The sequence below is a fragment of the Myzus persicae genome, unplaced genomic scaffold (genome assembly GCF_001856785.1).
Source record: "Myzus persicae strain clone G006 unplaced genomic scaffold, MPER_G0061.0, whole genome shotgun sequence".
Taxonomy (NCBI): Eukaryota; Metazoa; Arthropoda; class Insecta; order Hemiptera; family Aphididae; genus Myzus; species Myzus persicae.
In genome coordinates, this window is record NW_019100991.1 from 279,699 (window position 1) to 292,722 (window position 13,024).

Below are 13,024 nucleotides of genomic sequence, written 5' to 3' on the forward strand. Positions count from 1 at the left end.
ATTGGGTACAAAAGTAATAATATTAGTTGGTATTAATATATTATATTGTCATCAACCCCGTCAAGTTCAATATATGATAAGCACAATTACATTTACCTGAACTAAATAAACAATAGTATTTTTTTTTAGGGGGGGAGGCTAAGTCTTCCGAGCCACCCCTAGATACGCCTATACAATAAAAAAATATCAAGATATAATTTAATATATTTAAGATATACATAAACCTACATTTATACAAGTAATACACAACTATTACAAATAATGATATAGTAAATTAGTCGATAAAATATATTTATGAAATGTTTGAATCGTTAAGGAACCATTTACACAGTTAATACCTGCCCATTGGAATTGGAAGCCAACTAGTACTAGACCATTTTCGTTTAAGATAAAATTTAGAATATGTCAAGAAGCAACTCATCTACAGTTGGTTAGTTTTAGTTAATACTTAATATACACTAGGATTAAATTCGTTTACTCGTATTTAATCACTGCACTACTGCAGTCGGCCATAATATTTAAAAATAAAATTGAGGGGGTCAGTCTGGGACCATTGATTTTTCTTAGGGCCTTCTAAGCCCCCCTCCTTTGGTGACGTGCCTGCTCAAATATATATTTCCAAATTCTCCTTCAATAAATTTCAAGTTTACTTGTGTTCATAAATCATACTTATAGACTATAGAGCATGTATTATGCTGAATATAAGTCCGCAATCAGTATAATCTGGATCTGATCATCGAAGGCAATTAGGGATTGTGTATAATATTAACCTTTTTTATTTACGATAGGGATGGGAACCGTGAGGTTCATAAGTCATAACAAACTATGGTGAACTTGCTTATTATTGCTTATTAATAATCTTATCAACATAATATTGAGTCCAGGCTCCCTCATAATTAATACACCAAGGAGAATCCCTGAAAACCAAATAATAATCCCACTACCTATACTCTTGTTCGCCGAGAGTCCAGGACTGCGCGGTGGACGAAAACTCGTCGATCCCCAGTTCCCACCACTTTTACAGTTTTACTCGTTATGGCTACGCGCCACCTGCCGACCGCCAGCTGCTCAGAATTCGGACCATGCATACAGCATCATGTTTTTTAGTAGTGATGTCAATTTATATGTTCGATAGCGTTCCGTGATATTTTTTAAATAATTAATTTAAAAAATATGTTGTATGTACTTTATAATAAAATATTATTACATTAATATCATTGGTATAATACGTAGCATATTATTATAACGGCCAATACGAACGTTTATTTTAATTCACTACGTATACAATATAGTTTTAGTCGTATAGAGAGGGTATGTTTGACGGAGTGCCCGTATTTCCGTCAGTCGTATGCTCGAGACAGCCGAAACGGTCCTGGTCTCTCGGCGAACAGAGTGTAACAAATTTAGTGGGACGCAATTCGTGTATACCATTTTCACGAGACACAACTATGGTGCCCCGCTTCTTACTCTACCTTAGCTACTATTAGTTATATTACCACGGTTGTCTATTCTACAACCGTGGTTATAACTTATTACTGTATATTAATATATTATGATTTATGAGTATACGATTAACGTGCCATAATATAAAGCATAAACACAATATTAAAATTAATATTTAGAAGTTAGAAATATATCCCGAATAATTTAACAAGAGAAGATTTTTAGTTTTTACACACACTATAACGTATAATATAATATTATGCAAGGAATATTATTATTATTTTTTTTAGAAATGACAATTTATAATTTTATAAAAGCAGTAAATAATCTATACAAAACACAAATCTTTAATAATAAATGTAGTTAGTCATCATTAAATCTCAATCATTTTCACATAAAATTGAAAAAAAAAGTTTTTCGAATAATTTATGATGGAAATAAATGAGTAGGTATTTGTAAATTTTAAATTTGTACCAAATATTTTTTTTATTAATAATAATGTTATCTACAATTAACCTATCCACATAGATTAACTTACACTTAAGTAGCAGAAAGTAGTACCTATAGGCTTATATGCTATAATCATTTGTGTAGCTAAATAATAAAAACGGTGTTACTAAGTATAAACATTTCAAACTTAAAACTAAATCATTTTTACATACAAAATTTAATATAACACAATAACATTTAAATCTTAAAATTTTTACAGTAAAAGAAATGGAAAATTGACACTAAACTGTTGAAAATATCGATTTTGAGAAAATGTACGTAAAACATACCGACCTAGTACCTACAATACATAGATGTATTATCCCAGTTGTACCTAACTGGTAGACTAGGTTTAAATGCCTGTTATAGTCTTAATCATAGTAAATCAAAACATTTTAGTAATATTATATGATATCATGATGTGTACTATTTTATGGTCACTATTTTTTTTCAATGATAAATCAATACATCATGTGTATTATACATGAAGCCCCGACCAAACACCCCAAAAAAATTGTCGAAACACGTGTTTCTGGCATTGTCGTTGACAATGTTTCCGACTTCCCGTCATAAAAGCGGTTACACAAATATTTTTCGACGACAATATCAGAAACATGTTTCTTGGTCTGGAACTCGGGACATAAATATAATAATTGCTTAGAAACAATATTGTTATTATTCAGATTAGTTCACACTAAAACTTCTTTTTCAATAGCATAATTATATTTATACATATATTCATCTGTATTTGTCTACGTGGCTCTTAAGATGGGACTTATCCACGTATGAAGTATTGAAATGTATTATAACATTATGTTAGATAGGTATGTTGTTAATTGTTGTATAATCTTTAAATTCTATTTTAAAGAAGGACTAATGAAATTATTAGCCTACAGTTATGGTAATAGCCGATTTAAAGTAGGTCAATAATTTTTGTATAAAACGTACACAGCAATAGAGCATTATATTAAGTACCTAGATATACCTATTGGCTATTATTTATGGAAAGTTCATCCAAATAAAAAAAACACATGAATGTTCTTTAGTCAATAATTACATTAAAAATCGAGTACAAAATGTAATTGAATTAGTGAACAAGAATTTGTTAAGGATTTATCAAATTTTCATTTTTAAATTTCAGGTTAGTAGTTTACTTATATTTCATAGCCACCATGGTAGAAAACCCAAAAATGTATCAGAAAAAAAACCACGTGCGAGGGTGGTTTGTACAGCGGTTAACCTTTCAGAACCAACACCTGTCCAAGACACGCACCACTGGGACGTTTACCATCGCCGCTAAAAAAGTAAAATCATAATACATATTAGATAAATATTATACAATATTATAATAATATTTCCCGTTTCCACGACAAGTTGGGAGTCGCTGGGAACATCCAGCAGTGAGTACTGTACTACTGTTGAGTGTTGATACTTGATAACGATAAGGCATTTAATATTTACGTTATCAGTAGCTGTCGTGATTGGACAATTGGACGACGAAGCGACATTGCCAAATTGCGGAAGGAAGCAATCGGTGTTACAATGTTTTCCGGAAACCAATATGAGGATTTTCGACTACGTGCGTCGTATCGAACCGCTGACCGCGGAACGTTCTAGAAAGCTTACGGGCGGGCCACGCTACAGGCTGCGGACTGAACGTTGCGGATCGGTTCGCGCTGCGGGCGCGGCAACATCTGATCGGTGGTTCGGCTACGGTCGGCGAGCGCCGCTCGCCGTCGGGCCGTGCCGTCCGCGTAGCCTGGTTGCTTTCGTGTGCCGACCGCCGCCAATCGCCGTTACTGCGGCTCGGGAGCCAGCGGCGGCCCTCAGTGCACGTCCGCCATCACTGTAAGTTGTGCTGTGCGTGCTGATGTGGGCCGACGTGCTCTCCGAACTGAGACCGAATAGGGCCTCATGCAGAAGACTTTTTTCGACATAAAACATAGGTTATTGAGCGCATTGGACGATGAATACAATGTAAGACTATATTATTTTTACAAACTCCCTTATTATTTTATTATTTTTAACTTTTGATTTTTTATTATTATTGGAACACGATATTTACATGTTGTTACGAGTACCGTTCGTGGTCGTCTTTTTCCGTGGTTTACGCGGTGGCGCGTACCGATCGTCGTCGTCGTCGTCGCCGTTGTTATTAATAAAATCATCGTTAATCGCGGTCGGCCGACGACGGGAGAAAACGTGAGTGCGACCGACAGCGGCCCTGTCATCGCTGTCGACGTCTCCGGTTTCCCCCGTAGTCGTCCGTCCGCGATATTACGTCCGTCGACGACTGGCGTGCGGCCGCCAGGACCCCCGCCGACTGCCGTCGTCCGTCCGCCGGCGCGTGTGCGTGTGCGTAAACGTAAACCGATTTTCCGCCGCCGACTGACTGCCACGGCCGTGTGGCGCGCCGTACGTCCGCGAGGTTATGTGTGTGTGTGTGTGTATGTGCATGTGCGCGCGCGCGCGTGTGTGCGTGTACTTATTACGGTTGCGGGGCCGGCGGTGCGTTTGTCGTGTGTACAATGGCCGAAAATAGGTTGTCGACGACGGCGGACGTACCGTACGCCGCCGCGCCACACTGATGACATTTCGTCCGGTCGAGCCGTGGCCTGCGGAACGTCGGCACTGCGCATGCGCGCTCTACGGCGTTCCTTTCTCGTGCGCGTCTTTCTGGGTTTCTGGCGTTTCTGCGATTTTCTTCCGTTAGCGTTAGCGTTATTCGCGATCGCGTCTTGTTCCACTTTGTAATAGTAGTAATATTATTATATAATATTTATCCGCCAGCAGATGTTGTCCCCCGTCCGACCGTTGTCTTTTTATATTTTTCATTTTCCAACTTTTTTTAATAATGAACCATCTCCCTCTTCTCTTGCCCCACAACGTGGTTTTAATTTTCGTAGAGACCCTCGATATAAATCTAATCGTTTTTGGGTTTTTAATTTTGTTTTCGATCGTTTCTCATCGGCCCTGCGTGTTTGATCGACTACGAGGGCCGTTGCCAAGGAATATGCCTGGGAAAATGTACACGCGTTTCGTAAATATGCCGATGTCGCTACCATCACGTCACCGCCCCGGAAACGCCGATTTTCACAAACGTCCCGCGGTACTCTAGGCGGCACTTAATGCCAAAAGCCAATGTATAGCGCTTAGGTCCCCTACATTATACTATTACGATTTTCGTCTCCAGTTATTTCCTCCAAAAATATTACTACCCCACCCAACATATAATCGATGTAATTTTTAACATCGACCCCAACTACATGCACATCGTATTCTTCTCGACATAAATTATTTATTTTTGTTGTCGCTGTTAAATGCATGACTTTCTAAATTATTTACTCGCTTTATTACTATCGTTTTTGTTCTTACTAATTATTAATTATCTCCCCAGTCAAATTTATTATGAATTTTATTTATTTAAATGTAAATGCTGCGAAGTTGTTCAGATTATCAATATTAAACGATTTTTTTCACCCTACAGACATTATTTTTATTTTCGTTTAAAGCTATCTAGGTCGTTTTAGGTCAAGGAAGCGGAATAATTTGACTAATAGTATAACAGTTTTTCTGGTGACTAAATTTCAGCATGTTCAATATGTTAAAATAGAACACTGAAGAACTTACTATTAATTTGTATTTGAAATAAAATAAGGCCAATAATTAAGTTGACAATTATTTTAAAACTGGTTTAATTTTGATTTCTTTGGTACTTGAGGGGTTAGGTAGGCACAAGTTTAATACTTAAATATTTATAAGTTGATTATAGATTATTTTTCTGTGATAAAATTAAAATGACTATCAAAAGTCATTTACAACCTATACTTACATACTTTTTAATTTATTTATTACTATCTTAAGCTTTATGCCTAAGCTCATAACAATAACAACCATTAATCTTCAACTATTTGACTATCTATAGTTTATATTTTGCCATAATTGTTGTAAAAAAAAATTTTTAACCTTAAAATTATTTAGAAGGTTTAATGATATTTATAATAGTATAAATGTTAAGATTTGTTATTCTTAATATATATTTTTAATGACTAAGTTTCGATATAGTTGCATTTTATAATACTATTATGTTGTGTATAATGTGTTTTTGGAAAAAATAAACATAACCTAAATTGTCAATACAAAAAATTATTTTCACCATTTCCTTTATATCTTTTTCTTCTGTTTATTCTATAATATGTCACATTAAAATTTAATTAATCATTGTCAGTTCAATTTATAACTGCTGTACCTGTGTTCTAACATTTGAGTAACAAATTGTTAAATATATTTTGTACAAATAAGTATCTTTTCAAGTTAAAACAATATATTAAATTATGCTGATTCCTTGTAGTTATTAATTTAATTTAAAAACACTTATTCAATCCACAAGCATATATTACATATATTTTATGTTTCCTTCCCTACAAGGATTTAAAAATTTTATTTTACTGATATTAACCACAGCATAACGAATATCTTTCATACCTCATATTATCTATTAAATTTAATTAGCATATATTTTATGCGATTATATAATATATTTAGGGAACAATTTAGCCAGCATTTAAAATAACAAAGATAAAGTTGTCTTTTTTTATAAATGTTGGTATATTTATAAATATAATTAATGTTGCTGTAAGGCCTAGGGAATATAAGATGAAGAATTTTTTCCGATATTAATTATAATATTGCATATGTAGATTATTCATTCTATTTATGTATAAACGTAGCACTTGGATATGGTGTAATATTTTTATATCCTCTTGACTTGTTTTTAAAGTTCTAAAATAAAGTTCTACTTGTTAAATAAAAAAAACCAAGTAGTATTTTACTAAATCAAAATGTCATAACTAGTACTGTGTATAATTACGTACTATGCATACTTTAATAAAATATTAATAAATATGTATTGCTTCAGGTTACCGACATGTCTACAGTGTTCGAGGTTATTTCAACCCTTGAACAACTACCGGTTACCACGGAGGTGCTCGAGGTAATATTTTTATTTTCATCAGTTGTAGAATATAATTTTTAAGTTTGTATACACATATCACATATTATTAGTCTTAAAGTATAGGGAGAGTTGTTTGATTATTTTATTTTTTCAAACTTTTAAGTCCTTACATTTTATAGAATAGATTTATATTGTTCATGTAATAAATTAATACAGAGTAAAATAAATAATAATCTGAACTAGGGTTATTTTTTTACATTTATAATTTTTTTTTTCTTGCTTAAAATATTTAAGTACATAAATGTTGTATTATATATATTCAAATTCAAAAAGTGTGATATTTGTATACTTAGTGGGTGTTACCTAATTTTATATTACTGACTTAAACTATTATTGGTCATCTCCTTGATTTACAATACTTATGTTTGTGTTTATTAGGCAACTCGTATTGGTAAAATGGTTAATGAATTACGACGTAAAACTTTGGACAAACAGTTGGCCAAACGTGCAAAGGAGCTTGTACAGAGATGGCGTAACCTAATGATAAATAGTGCTCAAGTCATACAACAAGCTAAGCTTCCTTCCTCACAGCCCAATGGCATGCTTAGCAACCATAGTAAAAGACCTATGACTTCACCCGATCAATGTACAGCTCCTCTTAAAGTATGCAACCAATCATAAAATTTGTATTTCAATATTTTAGTTATATGATTATTATTTTTATTACATAGAAACCAAAATTAAATGGAATGCCTTCTCTGAGCTCAGCCATTAAGTCACCACCAGTTCAAAAAATACCAGAACCAGTACCTAGTCCGGTTAGTGAGCTCAACCCAGAACCTGATCCTATTTTAGAACTACAGGGCCCCAAAAAACGTGGCCGTAAAAAAGGGGGCAAAAATTCCTCAAAACTGGGGATAAAACCTACCAATCCTGTGGATTTGGAAAGAATGGTGAGCGTCGGAGCCAGTAAATTGAAAACCACCCAAGAAATAATTGCATCATTACGGAAGGATGATGAAAATTATCAGTTAGAGGAAAAACCACAAATACCTGTACAAGAGTTCCAGGACGAACCGTCTATAACAAAAGTTGATAAACCTAGTCGACCTAAAGTTGCAGACATCGACCGTGAAATACAGGAAATATATAATAGATTACCTCCTCTGGACTTAGAAGCCATAGACTGGAGTTCACCTCCACCATCACCTCCACGGCCCCCTCTGTCGCCTACTGATTTGGTAGACAGAGCTCAAATAGAAGGCGTTACTGGTAATTGGGAAAACAGTGAAACGTTTAGAGAGTGGCACGAGGTCTTAACTAGGGCAAACGATACTGGTGAACCGCTTGTCATACTACCATACGTGATAATTGACTGACAGGGATTTTTTTCTACTAGACTTTGTGATAAAGACATTTCAAGTCTTAACAATGTATATACTAAAAGTAAATTTTTAATAATAAAAGTGTAAAAATGAAATAAAAATATAAAATATATAATATTTACATAGACATGTATCCGACTACAGAATGTGTCTTATAATGTTTTATGAAACTACTTTGTCTTTAAATGCTGTAAAAATTTACTATGTTTACCCATATATAACTTATTGGAAAACTAATATTGTAATTCCTAGATCAAAGTAATAATCATTGTTTTATTTTTCAAACGGAAAATTTAATCTGATTTGTTAAGCTAGTCAAAAGACCAAGTTTAATTTATAATATAATAAATGTTATTATTTGTCTTGTATTTTTTTTTTTTTTTGTACGTAACAAAGTAAACTTGGGTCAAACTGCAAAATGCAATTTCTTGTGCCTTCATTGATGTAAATTTTTTTTTAGCAAATCTCATCATAAATATAATATGATGTTTGTTACCATATAATAATAAATAATAATAATGTATGTTTACAATGATTATTATTTAAAGAATTGTTCTAAGGTAAAATAGTTTGTAAATAAAAAATTTTTTTGATCACTATCATTAATTATACATAAACTATTAACTATGTATAATCAATGCTTTTATTTCATCATTTATGTTCATATTTTGTTTTTTAATCAAAGAACTTCCTAATTCCCTTATTGTTTTAGCTAAATTTGTTAAATTATTGTATATATGATTTTTTTCTTTTGTTATTATTATTATTAATTTTTTTTTTTGACCTTTAGTTATTATTATTTTAATATAATTGGCATATTATAATATTCATGAATGAAAGCATGTATTTTTTTTTTTTTGTCATAGCGCATTTACTTTGGGTACATTTTCTATGTAATAGCTGTTAAACCATATACTATGAAAAGAAAATTTTAAATTTGTTTCACAGTATTGTAGTACTTAAATAAGTACTTTGTTGATGTAATAAAATACAATGATTGGTTCTTTTTTATATTTTGTTGTTGTTATTACTATCAATGCCAAAATTATAGTCCTTTTGTATTATTGACTAAAATAATTTAAAAAAAAAAAATTATAGAAATGGAGACAAAACTTACATTATCACCAGCAAACCTTAACCGTGAAGTCTAACTTTTTAGTAATCTCCCAGTACAAAGTCAAAGTGTATACTATTTTAAATGTATAAATATTTAATACTAAATAATATAATGATATTGATATAAATACTCATTGTACATACAACATGAGGACTGTCATGTACACATTTTTGTTAAAATTATTGGGTCTGTATTACAATGTATTAACTAGAAATGTTCGCTCATAAAGGTATAAAATGACGACCATACGTTTTTAAAATTTTGAACTAATATTAGTAATGATATATCGAGACACAAGAAATTGTTTCTTAAATTTTTTAACATTTAACAAGACAAAACAATTGGTAGGTACTTCATAAAAAAATTTTTAACACGTGGAATGCAACGGAGTACCTACCTATTTGACGTGTGCTATTGCTGTGTATATTGCTCCAATAGACACGTCAAACCTTATCCATCGTGCATTCAAAGCTCTGCTAAATAATAATCGTATGATACAATCACATCGTATACAATTTTCATTTCCTCAGGTTAGACTTATAAATATATAATCATAGGCGTAACTAGACCTGCAATTTAGTTAGGGCTTCAGCCCATCCATTTTTATAATTAGATAAAAAGTGGTGGGGGGGGGGAGTTCTGCTTCGTCACCACTCACCACACCCCCCGAACATATTACTGAATGTAAATGTAATTATTCATTTAATATATTATTCGATTATTATAGTGTGTACGAACCATTAAAAAAGTGGAATGAGGTAAATACATCGGTGCCCATAGATAACATTTTAAGGGGAGTCAAAATAAAAAATTTCAATAATAAGGTAATATTGTGGTAATATTTATTGAGCTACAAGTTCATAATATATTTTTACAGGGAGGGCAAGTGCCCTGTCTTGCCCTCCCCCCCCCCAATGGGCGCCCATAGGTAAATATTATTAAATTATTAAAATAAGCATATTATTTTGGCTACAAATTCAAATTTTAATTTTCTTGTAATATATGTAAGTGAAAGTTAAATAATTAATATGGGTAACAATGTAACATAATAATAATGCACTAGTCTTTACAGTTTAAGCCTCTATTCAGTATTGGAATTTTTTTTAATTGTCTTTATTTAGAACTTATGATAAATCTCTTTCAATAGCTATAATAGGTAACTTAGCAAATCGATTTAGTAACATGAGTTGACCCTAAAGCCTAAATAAGTTTTACGCATTGCTGGAACTGTTTACTGTTTTTTCGCTAGATGCAGAACTTGTTGGGATAGAAAAAGATAAATCATAAACGTACCATTTTAAATAAATTTGGAAAAACAGATTTTTGACCAATACTCTAGCTTCTTAAGCAGCGGTCTCAGAATATTAAATGATAAACAGTTGAGCATCTAACCAACATTTCTGATTTTTATTCGGTTTATTTTATATTTATTGAAACCTAAAAACATAAGAAAACAAAATTCGACTAATTAATAATTTATTGTTATAGACTATGAGTATTAGGTAGTAATAAACCATGAATTAAGATATATCTTAATTCATGTAATAAACTGACGTTGACCAGAAAACGAATTATCAGACACAAGAACACAACCGTTGTTACTTGAGTTGTTCTAATAAGTTATAAAGATCAAAGGACGATCGGACGATGATAAATGATAATATAATAAAATAATATAAATCCGATTCCGGTTTTAGCAAAAGACCCCTTCATAAACAACCGACTGGAGCAGCGGTCCGCGGTCGTAGCACGGAATAGATTAAATTATCTATTCTGTGGTACCATAGACCTATTAATAGGTCTATGTGTGGTACGGTCATCGTTACTCGTTAATCGTTATCACAATTTACACCATAATGTTACAAAAATAAAATCGTGAGTCTTGGACCTACATAACCTTAAACGCAAACACGGCTTTTCACAAAATCGATTATGAATAACAAAAGATAATAATAATACCTAGAGGCTACGTCGTTTACCTATTCATATTTCATAGATATTAAAGATATTCTATTAATATTTGGATTTACACCCGTTTAAAATTTAATAATAAATAAGTTTTTGATAAAATTGATTGATGTTTTTGAGCTAAATATAGACTATCTATATAAATAGGCATTTGACATTTTCGTTTTTTTTCTATAAATGTCGATAAAAAAATGTTTGTCGGGTCAAAAACCTTAAATATGTAATTCAAGGTTACACTAAGTTGTTCATATTTTCTCAATTTATTACATCATATTTACAATATTTTTATAAGGAAGAGTTAGTTACAATTTTGAAGAAAATTGTGAATATTTTCAAATTATTTAGTATTTAAAAATGCATTAATTGCTTAATATATTCATTTGAAAAAGTAATACAAGGTCCCTAATAAGTTGTAATTGTCATTGTTGAGTGTAAATCAACATATATTTTTCATGATCGTCTGAAGTAAAAAAGTTGACGAAACTGGTTTCATTTCGAAAAATAACGATTTTCTTCTCAGTTGTAATCCAATAACATATAAGTGTGTAACCATAGTCCATAGATACTTTACATGTTCACCAAATGTTAAATAGTATTTTAGAAACATGGTAAAATGTTAGAGTTAGGTTATTAAAAATGTTGATTCTTCTTAGACTATTTTTAGACATTTGACTTTAAAATTTTTTTTTTGTATTTTTCATTAAATATCGATCAAATATATTTCGCTAGGTCAAAAAGCTTAAAAATGTAATACAGTATTCCTCACAAGTTGTTATTATTGTAATTTTAAAATATTTAAGATGTATTGACACGTTTTTATAAGCATTCAAATAATATGTTTACATATCTGTGAGTTAATATGTTTTTCTGAGCTTTTATTTTCTAATTGGTCTTTACTCCAAGTATATTATGTGCGAATGAACATTTGTTCCAAATGTTTTATATTATGAATATTCTGTGGAACAAATAAACTACACAACACAACATTCATTGAACATAAATAATGTGAAAAATAAAAATATATTTTAACTGGAAGAAATATTCATAGAAATATAGAATCAAATTTATATTGACAAATACGCATAGTCATTGTCTTAAAAGTAAATAACACAATGCACTATCTTAAGACTTAAAGGTCCCTCCTACTCCCTACACTGCGGCGGTAGAGGTGGCGTTAAAATGGGTCCGGATTCAATTTACCGCCCCCGCCGAGACAAAATAATTTTACCGCCACCGCTGCAGTGTGTGTATCTTAAATCGTGGCAAATAGTAACAAATGTAACATTAAGAAATTAATATCATCAAATAATAAATGGACTTGAAAAAAAAATATGTGGAACAAAAGGTGATTCCTCACCATGACAGGGTCTACATTGTGTACAAAATTACAACAAACCTTAGATCATATACACTGGATAGAGCTAAGGTTTAAAATCTTGAAGCATAGCTGTTCGTGCCCGAAGTCATCACTGCGCATGAGCACAGTATATGCTCTAAGCATAACATTCAGTACCTAATCGTCCTTATCACTACAACTGAACACATTATTGTTCCTTCCCCGTCCCGCGCGATCTATTTCATTTCTCACGCATGCGCAATAAGTACTTCGGGCATGAACAGGTCTGCTTCAAACACGGACTACGCGTGATATACGCTATAACTCTATCC

General features: G+C 32.1%; 1 protein-coding gene and 1 long non-coding RNA gene across 2 annotated transcripts; one reads left to right on the forward strand and one right to left on the reverse strand.

The window, feature by feature from the left end:
* Positions 1 to 2,538: 2,538 nt before the first annotated feature.
* Positions 2,539 to 3,506, reverse strand: LOC111027172. Its single transcript, XR_002603761.1, has 2 exons — positions 3,394 to 3,506; positions 2,539 to 3,228 (listed from the first exon to the last, which is right to left on the reverse strand). It is a non-coding gene; the product is annotated as an uncharacterized LOC111027172 (long non-coding RNA).
* Positions 3,507 to 3,721: 215 nt separating this feature from the next.
* Positions 3,722 to 8,662, forward strand: LOC111027171 (mediator of RNA polymerase II transcription subunit 26). The gene is made up of 4 exons (XM_022305411.1): positions 3,722 to 3,909; positions 6,851 to 6,925; positions 7,325 to 7,549; positions 7,618 to 8,662. Exons 1-4 carry the CDS (start codon positions 3,847 to 3,849, stop codon positions 8,263 to 8,265), a joined length of 1,011 nt encoding a protein of 336 aa, XP_022161103.1. The 5' UTR covers positions 3,722 to 3,846; the 3' UTR covers positions 8,266 to 8,662.
* The last annotated feature ends 4,362 nt before the right edge of the window (positions 8,663 to 13,024 follow it).